The sequence below is a fragment of the Mesoplodon densirostris genome, chromosome 1 (assembly GCF_025265405.1).
Source record: "Mesoplodon densirostris isolate mMesDen1 chromosome 1, mMesDen1 primary haplotype, whole genome shotgun sequence".
Taxonomy (NCBI): Eukaryota; Metazoa; Chordata; class Mammalia; order Artiodactyla; family Ziphiidae; genus Mesoplodon; species Mesoplodon densirostris.
This window is the reverse complement of record NC_082661.1, coordinates 210,091,406-210,106,958: the sequence shown is the minus strand read 5'-3', so window position 1 is coordinate 210,106,958 and position 15,553 is coordinate 210,091,406. Positions and strand designations below refer to the sequence as shown.

The 15,553-nt window shown below is 41.3% G+C and overlaps 1 protein-coding gene across 2 annotated transcripts; it reads right to left on the bottom strand.

Annotated features, from left to right (window-relative positions):
- LOC132486921 (HMG box transcription factor BBX-like) lies at nt 1-2,736 on the bottom strand. 2 transcript variants are annotated; one of them, XM_060094470.1, is made up of 2 exons: nt 534-2,736; nt 1-443 (listed from the first exon to the last, which is right to left on the bottom strand). In XM_060094470.1, exons 1-2 carry the CDS (start codon nt 2,734-2,736, stop codon nt 1-3), a joined length of 2,646 nt encoding a protein of 881 aa, XP_059950453.1. The 2 variants fall into 2 exon arrangements, with proteins under 2 accessions (XP_059950453.1, XP_059950449.1); XM_060094466.1 differs by having other exon boundaries at nt 1-2,736.
- Nucleotides 2,737-15,553: the final 12,817 nt, after the last annotated feature.

Below are 15,553 nucleotides of genomic sequence, written 5' to 3'. Positions count from 1 at the left end.
CTATGCATGTTCCATGGCAGCCACTTCGGCCGGCACAGCGAGGCTGAAGAACGCAGACACGGCGGGCATCTCCGGGGTGCTGCTCCGCGTCTCCGTGGCCTCTCGGTTGTGTGAGCATGCGTCATTGCAGCCTGTCTCGGTCACCTTAACAAGACTCCTCTGCAGGTGTTCCTTTGGTTTGTCATCCAAAGTACCTCCTGCTGGTGATACCCGGCCATCTGCTGTCCTGACAAGGTGTGTGATCTTGGTTTTCCTTGCTTTTCTCTTTTGACTGCCCACCAAGGGTTCTTGCGCCCTTGTTGGCTCTGGAGTGTTGGGAATGGATGGGGCATTTGTAACCTTATAAGCAGGCTCTGTGGTGTTTCTGTCTTCTGAAAATATGGCTTCTGTAGGGTGAATGGCAGCCAAGAAGAGTTGCTTGTTTGACCATTTATTCCCACTTCCTTTTTCTGGAACATTAGGCTTCTCCTTTTTGTGCTTGTATTTGCTGACAATTTTGTGGAATAAGTTCTTTTTCTGAGACTGGAAAGGACCTTTGCTGGTTTTGGTCGGTTCTGAGGACATATGTCCGGTCTTCTTCTTTTTTCTTGGGACAGGTACACATTTCTGGTCAAATGTAACAGGACTATACTGAGGGAGGCTGTTGAATTTCTTTTCAAATTCTTCATCCAACTTTGCTGAGCCAAGGAGAGAGTCTTCCTTTGGCTTTGTCTTCTTGAACTTCTTGCTTCCACTGGTCCCACTCTGGTGAAATGTCCAGCTTTCTTCATGCCAACACTCTTCATGATCAGAGGACTTTCCTTTTCCTGACCTTCGTTTCCCTCTGCCAACATTAGCTCGCAGAGAGGTGAGCATACCCTCAGACACCAGGGTTTTATAAAGAGCACCTTTGCAAGACCTCTCAGATTTCCGGGAGCCACAAGTCTCTATTTTTCTGTGACACTCACTGTCCTCAGGCTTGGCCTGTCCCGATAGACTGGGTGGTAATGCATCCTCCGTAGGGGTCAAAGGTTCTGCTTTTATACCCTCTGGGACCTCACCAGAAATGTTCTTGCTGGCAGAAATACTGATAAAATCTTGAGGTCTTGACTCTTGGGTGGTGTCTGAGGATCTCTCCTTTGACATTTTCTTCTCTCTTGATTTCACTTTCTTCTTTGGTGGCTTGGCATCCAAAATGCTTCCCTTGCCACTCGAGGATGTATGCACCTGCTTGCGAGGGGTATCTCCAAGCTTCTCGATGCCCCAGTCTCCCTTTGCAACAGCTTCAATGGTGTACATGACACTCTCGATATCAGATTCCGAGGACTGCCTCTTTTTGCAAGTCTTCTTGGGTGTGGATTTATCATTTCCCTGTCGATCCATTCTGGTTTTCTTCTTTTCCTTTTTTAGCTTTTCTGGTTTGCTTAACGCTGTGGGAATCTCGATGATCCTAATGCCATGAGGATGGCACATGTGATCCTTCCTACTGGGAACATCGCTTATTATTATCTTGCTACTGCCAGAGTAAGAAAAATCAGGGAAGTGACTACATTTTTGATCTTCCTCTAATTCTTCCTTTTTAATTGCTTTAGGAGCTTCCATTTTTATACCCATTATATCATCCATTCGCAGCTCCTCAAAATTTCTTAATTCCTTAGAATCTCTTACATTTTCCTTAGCTGATTTTTCAAATTCTGCTTCTTTCTGGAACCTGGCTTCATCTATTTTCTCCATTTTCATTTCTCTTTCTTCCTTGCCCTTCTCCAGTTCTTGAATTCTTCCGCCATCTGATTCTTTGGCTTTTATTAGCTTTGATTCTTCCATTTTCACCCCCTCTGATGCCAGGCACATCTCTGCCAGTTGAAAGAGTGCAGACTCTCCACAGCGTTTTACAGGTTCAGCACCGCCCAACTGTGAAGTCTTCGAACAGATCTCTGCAAACTGAAACAAGGCTGATGCTTGACATTGTTTTGACGGAACATCAGGGTGGGAGGTACCTGAAGATATCTCGGCAAACTGAAATAATGGTGACTCCTGACGCAATTCAGAGGATTCTGAAACATCAGGCCTGCAAGTGCCAGAGGATATCTCTGGTGTACCAAGAACATGTTCTCCAGCTAAAAGCAGCATGCTCAGGCCTCCCATTTGAGTAGGATCAGCCAGCCCAAAGTTAAGCTGAGGCATTTCTTCAGGCTTTGTTTTCTTGGGGCTTGGCAAGGCTCTTGAAGAGTCAGATGGGAAGGCCCACAGTTTCTCCCGTGGATTGACAGTGGATGTTGGGGATTTCACAGGCTTGTTTGTGGTAGCACACCATTTGTAGCCAGGATTTGCTTTCATAAATGCATGTTTATACTCCTTGGCCATGTCTGTGTATTTCTGCTTTTCCTTTGGATCGAGAACAGCCCACCAATCAGCTAGTATCTTGGTAGCACCTCGGTTATCAAGCCTGTTCCTGTGTTCCTGACGTACAAGAGAGCGATGACGTTTGCAAAATAAGAGAAATGCATTCATTGGTCTCCGGGCTCGCTGTTCTGGTGATTCATCATCTTCAGTTTCACCATCTTGCTCTAGACCCGCGGCCCCAAGAAGTTGAACCTTATCAATATCCTCCTCTTGGTCTTCCTCTTCTTCCTCTTCTGAAAAGTCAAGAAGTTTCTTTGCTAGCAATGGATGCCACTGAAGGCACTTTCGTTTTGGTCGTTTTCCAGCTCCTTCTCCTTCTGCGGAATAATCTTTATTTCTATGACTGCCTTTCATTACTCTGACCGGTCAAGTCAAGACTTTCCATCGTGAGTTCAATGGAACATCGGAACTTCCAGCTTCTGTGATGCAGCAGAATTCCAGGAAGGCAAACGGAAAGTACACAGGGAGGAAGATGAACTGCGGCAAAGCCTGTGTCCTATGATACTGACCGCGCGGGTTCGCCGGGCGCGAGGGCGTGTGTGTGGCTCGCCCTCAGCGGCCAGTCAGGGCTTCTCTATGGGAAAGTGGAGAGAGAGGAGCTCGCGGAGCCGCTCGGCCTCCCTTCACTGTACACTCCAAGATTCTGCTGTTTAAAGAGTGACTCTCATAACCACTAAGGACCTACTCTATAGCACAGGGAACTATACTCAATATTTTGTAATAACCTATAATGGAAAAGAATCTGAAGAAGAATATATATATATGAATCACTGTGCTGTACACCTAAAACTAACACAACATTGTAAATCAACTATACTTCAACTTAAAATGATGAATTAATTAATCTAATTAAATACAATTTCTTCCCTAAAAAAATAAGAATGACTCTCAACTCTTCTAAACATATAAAATATTTTCTTAAACCTTAATCCACCCACTCCTGACACGTTAGGACCTGAGGCAAGACTGCGCTGTGCTGGAGGCTGAGGCCCTGCCCTCCAGCTCTGGGTCTGCCCCGTGTCCTGTAGGGCCTTGCTTACGGGACGGAACCTGGACGCCCAGCCACGTAGCCAAGCTCCCACCTCCCCTGCTGCACACAGATGAGCTTGGCCCCCTGGGGCCTGCAAGCGTCACATCTGTGGCTGGGCTCGTCTTCTAGACCATGGTCGTCACCTGGAAGCTTCTTAGAAATGCAGAATCTCAGGTCCCACCCAGACCTACTGAACAGTAGTCTACTTTTTCATAAAATCTCTACGTGACTTATGTGCAAGTTAGAGCTTGAGAGCCTTTGCTCTCACGTGGGAGGCTGAGGTCAGAGGCACCCATCTCTTAAGTTTAAGAGACTCCCTGTTAAAATGCTTTGTTCGTCTTTTGACCTCTGAAGGACTTGAGAAGATTCTGGCCAATGATCAGTTCTGTTCAATTCCTTGTTGGACTTAAGGTACATTCCAAACCATAGCTGATTTTTCCTCTTATACATTTCATTTTTTTCGGTCAGGTAATTTTCCTTAAGCTGTATTCTTAGTTAGAATGCACCCCACCCACCCTACTCTGTCAATATCACCTGCATCAGGGTGGCCACCTCTTCCGTGAAGCCCACCGCAATACCCCCAAGGAAGAGCTTCCGTTCTGACCCCATCCTCCTTAGTTGAAAACTCTGGTAGCGCATTCACTGGGTCGGCTCTGGTTATACAACTGAATCCTCCATGAGACAATCAGCTCCCTGACATAGGAGCTGAGTCCCATTCAGATTTAGATTCTCCATTGCCCATAGCTGAGTCTATCAGATTTTAAATACACATGTGAAATTAAATCTGCCTCTCTTAAGTTTATTTTTGTGGCTCCTGCAATTCTCTGCTTCTGCCAGAAAGGAGATGAAAATAGCCCTGCAATTTTAATGAAGGTGGGTTTTACTCCTGGGTCTTACCACATTTAGGAAAGTGTATACATTTTGTACTTTCATGCAAAATTGTGCTTGGCACCGACCTGGTGGTCACGAAGGGAAGCAAGGGTGTTCTTCGATGAGAATTCTTGGGCAGCTGGGTCTAGTTCTGTTAGTGAACAGTATTCAAATGGAGGAATTGCTTTAGCTTGGAAAGTAGACCTCAGATATAGGAGGAATAGAGCAGAAGAAAAAGGAACTTATGAAAAACGGAATACAGAAGTGTAAAGGAAAGGTCAATGTCTATGACTGGCCCAGTCTTCTGGCTGTCTGTGTCCATGGATCATAACTCAGGAGTCATGGGAGTGCAGAGAGGGGGCAGGAACCTGCAACGGGGAGTCTGTGCTCTAGTTTTGGCTCTTCTGCTAATTAACTGAGCCCCTGAGAAACTCACTAAACATTTGTGGGTCTCTGTTGTCACATCTGAAACATGAATAGTTGGTCAATGCTTCTTAACCAGAGAAGAAAGCTAGAAAAATGGGGGGGGGGGTAGGGGATCTTGTTTAAAGACACGTGGCCAGGTGGGACACCCAGAAATGCATATTTGCTGGGTTTGTGATGGGCCCCAAGTATGAGGTGCCTTTCTGATATTCAGTTCTGGTTAAGCATCAGTAAATCAGATGCTCTCTTAACATTCCTTCTAGCTCAAATATTCCCCAATTTCATGACTGCCAGCCCCGTAGTGAATGCATGGTTAGGAGTCTACGGGTCTGGCAGACACTGCTGGTTGTACCCCTCTTCCTTTAGGAACAAAACCCAAAGTTTTTGCTCCACACACGCCTCCCAGAATAACTATGACATTTCCCAGCTTTCCTTTCGGGATGTCCGTGGACTAAATTCTGGCCAAAGGGAAGTGGTGAGTGTAGGTTCTGGGAGCGCTCTTAAAAGACAGAGGTGTGCCCTCTTGCTTCTTCTTGCTGACAGGCATGCATAGATGATAGTGGAAGATGGGCCAGCTGGGTCAGTGCCGGACATGGGAGCTGCCATAGGAGATGGGAGGGAACCAAGACAGTGTGGCCTGGGTCCAGGATACCAGGGAGTCGTGTCAGGAGGGAACTTCTACCCCCAGGCTTCCTTTATGTGTGAGAGAAAGACATTATCATCTAGTTAAAGTAACTGCAATTTTGCTCTTACTCTTTCTTTCAGCCAAACCCATTTTAAACTAAAACAATATGGAGCATGGAAAAGACTTTACGGACTCCAGTTACGCTTCCCAATCTTCATGTCAGCAGAAATTAAATGTCTGTTTACTGTGGCTTCTTGTTTTCTACTTCTGTAAGTGTAGTATGTTTATAAGACAGAGAATACTATTGTCTTTTACAGAGAGCACTTCTTTCACAGACAAAAATTCATGGAGAGGTATCACAATTTTAGGAAGCACAGTTTTCTTTTTATGATTTTATCTTATTCTCTACAAACATATATTATTTCCTTACCATATGCCATATATATATATATAAATATATATATATATATATATATATATATATATATATATATATAATTTTTGCCCTCAAAAATGGTCAGTCACCATTAATTTTGTGTGAAATTTGGTAGGACCTGAACTACAGTGAAATACCAAGAACTGCCATTTAAATTACATATTATTGCTAATAATTGTTATGACTGGCAATAAGCAAACATGTGGTGTTGAGTTTTTTAAACGCTTCTACATTTTTTTTGAAAGTTTGGGCTTTGACAAGAGCTCATTAGGAAAAAACCTTTAATTCTTTTCCTTCTTATTTATAGTTGAACAAAAGCGCACACCTCCACACACCATATATGTATACGATAATGGAATTTGTTTCTTGTGAACTTGCATTTAGCCTGTGAAAATTACCTTTAATGACTTTGAAAGATATTGTGCTTTTTGCACATTTTAAGTTTCTGATGGGGGACAGGGATGAGGGGCAGGGATGGGAGGATGGTGAAAGAAAAATTATATATATACATATACATATATAGAGAGATATAGATATAGATATAGATATAGATATAAAATTCAGGGCATAAGACCTGCAAAATTCTGGGATTAAAAGTCATGTGAATAATCGTTTCCATTTCCAAACCTCTCTTAATAAATAATGGTAAAATGCCACAGTAGATATTTCAGGCCATTTAATAAAACTCTCTTTCTCTGTCTCTCTGTCTCCCTTCTCTCATACACACACACACACACAGCACACCCCAAAACAAACTCATTCTCACATACAGAATAGAAACTAAACCAAATCAAAGAAAGATGATTGGGTGGGGAAAGGAAATGGGGACTCTTATGAAGAGCTCTCTCTGTTTACCTTCATTCCTCTCATCCGGGTCAGTGTAGATGGAAGCCAGAGTAAAGAGGGAAAAGATAACAAAAGCCAATAAAATGAATGCCATTTCCAGGTTGGTAAATGGAAGCTCCATGAAAGACCACAAACTTCTTCGCCTGCAATAGAAAGCAGACACTGGCTTAGTATACCCTGGTCCAGAGAGAACTTGTTGAGTAATTATTTATTGTAGAATGAGATTTACTAAGACTTTTTAAGATACTTCTGTGCACCTGGAACAACACACCTGGCACTAGCAGAAATGGAGGGTGCTCTCGTTTTTTGAAATTTGGCATCAGTCTTGGTGTAATTGAACTTAGACTTTGCTGTGTAGACTGGAGGAGAACATGGGAGTCTGAAGGGCAGAGTCAATTTATGTTTTATGAGCTTTTTGGACAAAGCCCTGGGAGTAAAGTTAGAGTATATTTCATATCATGAAGGAAAAAATAATGTTGGTTTCTATCTCACTGACCACACCCAGGTTCAGAGTAATGTTCTTGTGCCTGAAGTTATCCAGCGTTTGCCAACCAGGTGATAAATCTACAATGGAAGCAATTTTTAGTGAAGAAACCATAGTCTTCAGAGTAGCTGGATCAAACTCAACCCAAATAAAGATAAATGTGTTAACAATTCAACCATGAGAACTTCCAATCTCAGACTCGAAAAAGGAGAGCTCGTGTGTCTAGAAAGGAAAGCATAGTTCCATTGGGGGGAAAGGATAACATCTAGCTGGAAATAACCTCTGTCTTTCTGTCTTTCAATGTTTACTACATAAATGGAAAATATTTAAAACACTGCAGACATATGTGGGAATGTGATAATTTTAAGAAGACCCAAAGAAAGAGATTTCACATCTTTCCACTGCAACGCATTCCAAAGTCTTTATTTACTGTCTATTTTAGGGAAATAACTTATTGGGGTCTTTCACCTAAGGGTTCAGTCTCCTTTAAATATATTTTTTAAATGACTTCATCATACCCTGTAGTTGAGAGACAAGATTTGAGGTGGGAGTTCGGCTTGCTCTCTTTCCTAGTTGCAGTCTTCCAGTGTTGCTATAGCAGAACAGAGGTGGGTGAGGGGATAATAAGTTCTTTAAAATCTGCTGGTTTTGAACAGATTTCTGATTCTTTTTTTTTCTTTTGGACATACTTCTTACAATTGACAATAGTTTGGGGGATATTGATCAGAAGTCTGTAGCTTTTCGTAGGTTTGTAGGACAGAAAATTAGACATGGAATTTATGTGTCATAGGTATGCACATGTTAAGATATGAAGAATACTACCGGGGCTTCCCTGGTGGCGCAGTGGTTGAGAATCCGCCTGCCAATGCAGGGGACACGGGTTCGAGCCCTGGTCTGGGAAGATCCCACATGCCGTGGAGCAACTAGGCCCGTGGGCCACAACTACTGAGCCTGCGCGTCTGGAGCTTGTGTTCCACAACAAGAGAGGCCGCGACAGTGAGAGGCCCGCGCACCGTGATGAAGAGAGGCCCCCGCTCGCCGCAACTAGAGGAAGCCACGCACAGAAACGAAGACCCAACACAGCCCAAAATAAATAAATTAAATTAAAAAAAAAATAAAAGAATACTACCAAGGGGGTTAAGATGTATCTTGGAAATTTTTCACATCAGTGCACATTGGTCGAGCTTATTCTGGTTACTGGAAGCTGAGCATTCTAGAGTATGGCTCTACTGTTATTTAACCACTCATATTGATGGGAATTTGGGTTCCTTCTAATTTTTTGTCATTGCCAACAACGCAGCAGAAAATATTTTTTTGTAAATATAAATTTTCACACAGGTACACATATCTCTAGGAAAGATTTATAGAAGTAGAACTGCTGGATGTATAAACTTTTGAAATGTTCCTTCACAAATTTCCCTGAAATTTACAACCTTATCAGTACTATATGTAAAGAACTGGTTCCCAAATCCTTCCTCAACACTCCCTCTTTCGGTTTTCCCCCCCAATTTGAAGTTAAAAATACGATCTCATGTTTAAATTGGCTTTTCCCTGATTTCTAGTGAGGTTGAACATTTTTTATGTGTTGATTTATTATTTATACAGTTTGCTCTGTGAATAACTTGTCTTTATCTTTTGCCCAGTTTTAAACTGGGCATTTGTAATTTTCTCACTGATTTGTAGACACTCATTATAAACTTTGGATAAAAAATTCCTTTCAGGGCTTCCCTGGTGGCGCAGTGGTTGAGAGTCCGCCTGCCGATGCAGGGGACGCGGGTTCGTCCCTAGGTGAAGTAGGTGAAGCTTCCTTGCCCAGTCAAGATTTCTGTTGGGCTACATGTTTTTCTACAGTGACTGATTTCTGTTCTTATTTGGACTCATATTTGCAAAGAAGCACTATATGTTATGTTTCAACTTTAAATTTTAAAATACATCATATGGTCCAGAACAAAAGCAATGTTCTTAAGTACCTCTGAATGTTCAAATGTAGATGATCTATGTAAATTCAGTTAGGGATCAAAATAGCCAGACTTCTTCCAGTGAATACTGAACTGACAGTCTTTGAAAATCTTTCTCTGGAGACTTCTTACAGTAACAGGGAAAAATGTGGGTTCTTGGTCAGTTTCTCAATAAATACAATTTCCTAAAATATCTGAGGGCTTTGTCATACCTTATACCCTTTTCAACAAAGAAAGTTGTCTTCACTATTCCCTTATAAAAAGGCATAGAGTAAGAGAATTGAGAATGTTAATTACAAATGAGAGAGTGGATTTACAAACTATTAAGAGCTGCAGAACTCTTGCAATACTAAAATATTCTAAGTTTTTTTTTATTTTTTATTTTTTTGCGGTACGCGGGCCTCTCACTGCTGTGGCCTCTCCCGTTGTGGAGCACGGGCTCCGGACGCGTAGGCTCAGCAGCCATGGCTCACGGGCCCAGCCACTCCGCGGCATGTAGGATCTTCCCGGACCGGGGCACGAACCCGCGTCCCCTGCATCGGCAGGTGGACTCTCAAACACTGCGCCACCAGGGAAGCCCAATATTCTGATTTTCTATTAAATATTTTTTATTCAGTTTTAAGATCACAGTTAAAGTACTTTAGCATGTTATACACATGACTTACATGTGCAATTTTTAGAAATTAAATTAAGTATAAGATTTTGAGGAAAGAAATTATATAAACGTGTATATTGACTTTTACTACACAAACATCTAAGAAACCAATAATTCTGTTGTACCATTAAGTGGAAATCATTTATTACATGGCACGTTTACACCAACTCTAAAGACAACCAAGCCAATTTCTGAAAGCAAGAAAAATGAGCAATTCGGTCATGCTGAAAACTGTCAACAGACTTAAGACCTGGTGGCCAAATGAAGCTGTGGTTAATTTATAATAGGTAAGTAAGCAATTCAAACCTATGGGAAAAGTTCATAATCTGGTAATGTGGACACTCAGGTGGTTTTTATTCCTTTTCGACAGATTCCTGAGAGCAAGCCATGAATGCTAAGGAAATGAGAAACATGTTGCCGAGCATGTGCTGAGCTCCAGATCACAAACCTCCCCCACCCCAGTTCTGCCGCTACGAGCTGACGCACTAAAGGGAGGTGTCAGTGGACGTGAGCACTCCCCTGAGGCCGCCAGGGGATGTGATGGTTAGTCCACGAAACGCGTGCCTCTGTGATTTAGGTTAGAGCTTGTGAGGTAAGACGTGTGGTGCGGTGCAGTGGGAGGGTGTGGAGGCATGGAATTAGGTCCTTGCTCCTCGGTAACCAGTTCTGGCCCAAGTTATTAGAAAATCTCTGGAAAGAGTAGTAATGTTCACAGTAACTAATTCTGTGCATAAAGATCAACTTAAGGAATTGACAGACCATTAGCCAGACTCATCAAGAAAAAAAGGGAGAAGACTCAAATCAATAGAATTAGAAATGAAAAAGGAGAAGTAACAACTCACGCTGCAGAAATACAAAAGATCATGAGAGATTACTACAAGCAACTCTATGCCAATAAAATGGACAACCTGGAAGAAATGGACAAATTCTTAGAAATGCACAACCTGCCAAGACTGAATCAGGAAGAAATAGAAAATATGAATAGACCAATCACAAGCCCTGAAATTGAAACTGTGATTAAAAATCTTCCAACAAACAAAAGCCCAGGACCAGATGGCTTCACAGGCGAATTCGATCAAACATTTAGAGAAGAGCTAACACCCATCCTTCTCAAACTCTTCCAAACAATTTCAGAGGAAGGAACACTCCCAAACTCATTCTACGAGGTCACCATCACCTTGATACCAAAACCAGGCAAGGATGTCCCAAAGAAAGAAAACTACAGGCCTATATCACTGATGAACATAGATGCAAAAAGCCTCAACATAAGACTAGCTAACAGAATCCAACAGCACATTAAAAGGATCATACACCATGATCAAGTGGGGTTTATTCCAGGAATGCAAGGATTACTCAATATACGCAAATCAATCAATGTGATACACCATATTAACAAATTGAAGGAGAAAAACCATAGGATCCTCTCAATAGATGCAGAGAAAGCTTTTGACAAAATTCAACACCCATTTATGATAAAAACACTGCAGAAAGTAGGCATAGAGGGAACTTTCCTCAACCTAATCAAGGCCATATATGACAAACCCACAGCCAACATTGTCCTCAATGGTGGAAAACTGAAACCATTTCCACAAAGATCAAGAACAAGACAAGGTTGCCCACTCTCACCACTCTTATTCAACCTAGTTTTGGAAGTTTTAGCCACAGCAATCAGAGAAGAAAAGGAAATAAAAGGAATCCAAATCGGAAAAGAAGAAGTAAAGCTGTCACTGTTTGCAGATGACATGATACTATACATAGAGAATCCTAAAGATGCTACCAGAAAACTACTAGAGCTAATCAATGAATTTGGTAAAGTAGCAGGATACAAAATTAATGCACAGGAATCTCTGGCATTCCTGTACACTAATGATGAAACATCTGAAAAGGAAATCAAGAAAACACTCCCATTTACCATTGCAACAAAAAGAATAAAATATCTAGGAATAAACCTACCTAAGGAGACAAAAGACCTGTATGCAGAAAATTATAAGACACTGATGAAAGAGATTAAAGATGATACAAATAGATGGAGAGATATACCATGCTTCTGGATTGGAAGAATCAATATTGTGAAAATGACTCTACTACCCAAAGCAATCTACAGATTCAATGCAATCCCTATCAAACTACCAGTGGCATTTTTCACAGAACTAGAACAAAAAATTTCAAAATTTGTTTGGAAAAAAAAAAGACCCCGAATAGCCAAAGCAATCTTGAGAACGAAAAACGGAGCCGGAGGAATCAGGCTCCCTGACTTCAGACTATACTACAAAGCTACAGTAATCAAGACAGTGTGGTACTGGCACAGAAACAGAAAGATAGATCAATGGAATGGGATAGAAAGCCCAGAGATCAACCCATGCACATATGGTCAACTTATCTTTGATAAAGGAGGCAGGAATGTACAGTGGAGAAAGGACAGCCTCTTCAATAAGTGGTGCTGGGAAAACTGGACAGGGACATGTAAAAGTATGAGATTAGATCATTCCCTAACACCATACACAAAAATAAGCTCAAAATGGATTAAAGACCTAAATGTAAGGCCAGAAACTATCAAACTCTTAGAGGAAAACATAGGCAGAACACTCTATGACATAAATCACAGCAAGATCCTTTTGGACCCACCTCCTAGAGAAATGGAAATAAAAACAAAGATAAACAAATGGGACCTCATGAAACTTCAAAGCTTTTGCACAGCAAAGGAAACCATAAACAAGACCAAAACACAACCCTCAGCATGGGAGAAAATATTTGCAAATGAAGCAACTGACAAAGGATTAATCTCCAAAATTTATAAGCAGCTCATGCAGCTCAATAGCAAAAAAACAAACAACCCAATCCAAAAATGGGCAGAAGACTTAAATAGGCATTTCTCCAAAGAAGATATACAGACTGCCAACAAACACATGAAAGGATGCTCAACATCATTAATCATTAGAGAAATGCAAATCAAAACTACAATGAGATATCATCTCACACCAGTCAGAATCGCCATCATCAAGAAATCTAGAAACAATAAATGCTGGAGAGGGTGTGGAGAAAGGGAACCCTGTTGCACCGCTGGTGGGAATGTGAATTGGTACAGCCACTATGGAGAACAGTATGGAGGTTCCTTAAAAAACTAAAAATAGAACTACCATATGACCCAGCAATCCCACTACGAGGCATATACCCTGAGAAAACCATAATTCAAAAAGAGACCATGTACCAAAATGTTCATTGCAGCTCTATTCACAATAGCCCGGAGATAGAAACAACCTAAGTGTCCATCATCCGATGAATGGATAAAGAAGATGTGGCACATATATACAATGGAATATTACTCAGCCATAAAAAGAAACGAAACTGAGCTATTTGTAATGAGGTGGATAGACCTAGAGTCTGTCATACAGAGTGAAGTAAGTCAGAAAGAGACAGACAAATACCGTATGCTAACACATATATATGGAATTTTTTTTTAAAATGTCATGAAGAACCTAGGGGTAAAACGGGCATAAAGACACAGACCTAACTTGAGAATGGACTTGAGGATATGGGGAGGGGGAAGGGTAAGCTGTGACAAAGCGAAAGAGAGGCATGGACATATATACACTACCAAACGTAAGGTAGATAGATAGTGGGAAGCAGCCGCAGAGCACAGGGAGATCAGCTCGGTGCTTTGTGACCGCCTGGAGGGGTGGGATGGGGAGGGTGGGAGGGAGGGAGATGCATGAGGGAAGGGATGTGGGAACAGATGTATATGTATGACTGATTCACTTTGTTATTAAGCAGAAACTAATAAATAAATAAATAAATAAATAAATAAATAAATAAATAAAAAAGATCAACTTCAGGGCAGGATCAATTTTGACCACTGACTGCAACAAGGAAACAGTGGCCACCGAACTTCTAAGTACAAGGTTTCCTCTTTTCTGTTATTATTATAAATCATACCACCACAAATAAAATTTGGCCAGGAGAGGAAACTTTTTGTATGTGTGAAGAAAATGTATATTGATATTTTTAAGGAAAGCGTAGCACAAACAGATGGACGTGTATGAGGGGAATCAAATGTACTTGTCTTGTTGTTCACTCTTTTGCTGCTTCTGTTTCTAAAATGTAAGATAATGTCCCCAGTGAAAAGGACAAGGTCATTTAATATGGGGTATAATAAACTTCACTATCACTTCCAAACTATATAAAAGCAAAGCAGTCCATCAGACTCTGAATACATCACCAGACATATCTGGTAAGATGAACTGAACCACTGTTTCTTTTTTTATTGTAAGTATGAGGTTAGTCAATCTAAATAAGATAACTGTAAAATTAAAAATCCCCAAACTCAAAGAAACACAAAATCCAAATCTAATTCTTTGGGAATGCTTGTCTAAATAAAAGCAACCCCTAATTAACAATTAGTACACTCTTTATAAGGTGCAAAACAAGATCCTATGTGGGGAAAGCTAAATTTTAATTCCCACCTAACAGTCACTCTGAATACTTTATAGGTCAAATGTAATAAGAGCATTTGCTTCTACTGCCCATTTTCAGCAATACATTGTTCTCTCTGGAGAAGGTGGTTTGGGAAGTCAAAACACTGCAGTGGAAAACAGTGGCCCTGACGGTAGAAGCAAAAAAAGACAAACCTTTCAAACAGGACTTACTGGAATTAACCGTGAAAGCCGAGGTAGCCCATTAGGACTGGCCTTATCTGAGGGCTCTGTGAAGCAGTGCAATCAAAGGTGAACCTTCTCACAGCATCACGTACACCCCGACTTCCCCTTTACAAATGATGACTCCAGGCCTTGCACGACTTCCTTCCTTTTCCCCCAAGAAGCGGCGATGCTTCCCCTTTGCTGTATGGATGCTGGCCTCCAGCCTCCAGCTGCTGGTCTCCAGACCACTTAGGATTCATACAGTAGTTTAACAGGCAGCATGGTCCCACTGCTTCACATTAATGCCAAATGCCAAACTTGGAACAGAGCTACTTGATATTCCCCATCCCTCCCCCGGAACTGTATAAACAAAACATGTCATTCAGTTTTCAGCTTACTCCTAGTGCTGTATCGATTTATAATCTGCTTGAGATTTTACATAGGTGCAAACATTTCCAGAGGATGAGCCAAGGACTACAGAGTGCAAACAAAATTTTCTATGACTCAGGCAGAGTAGCATCTGACTTGATAAGAGAGTGACAGGGATTACACAAGTTGGATTCTAAATAACCAGACCCGTTCAGATGCTTCATTTTGTTCACAGTGTTCGATCACTTTTTTTCTCGGCAGCAGTTTGAATGGCAGGAACTATAATAACAGTGATAACGTGGGAATGAGTTGAGCATGGCTTTGAGGGGGCACTGGTAGAAAGCTCATCTGACGGAATTAAATAAATAAATTTTCGGGGGGGAAAAGACTGTCAGAATTACAATGGTATGATATATCCTTTTAAAAAAGAGGGCTTTAAAGAATTCACCATTTTCATCTAAAATCTGGGACCTAACCTAGTTTGGGGATAAGAACCTGTGTCTTCAAAGTGGCTGTGGGACCTTTTGCCTTTTCCTGGCCTCATTACAGTTATCCAAACAAATAAACACTTAAGAAGGGCGTCTTACAGTATTTTCTCTCTTTCACTCAGCTTCTTGGAGCTGCAGCTTCAGTAACTATAGTATACTCTACACACTTCAAAATTACATAGGAAAATACCCAGAATAACTAAATAAATAAAAGGCTAAAGAAAACTGGAACAGTACTGTGTCTCCATCTGAGACTAAATCATCCACTTCCAGCAACACAGAGAAGGGCTAGGACAATTTTGTTCCAAAGATTTATATACAGGTTTGAATCTAGAAATTAAGGTAAAAGCATA

Excerpts from the sequence above, each read along its gene's own strand:
- LOC132486921 (XM_060094466.1), bottom strand. The coding sequence starts at position 2,736 with ATGAAAGGCAGTCATAGAAATAAAGATTATTCCGCAGAAGGAGAAGGA.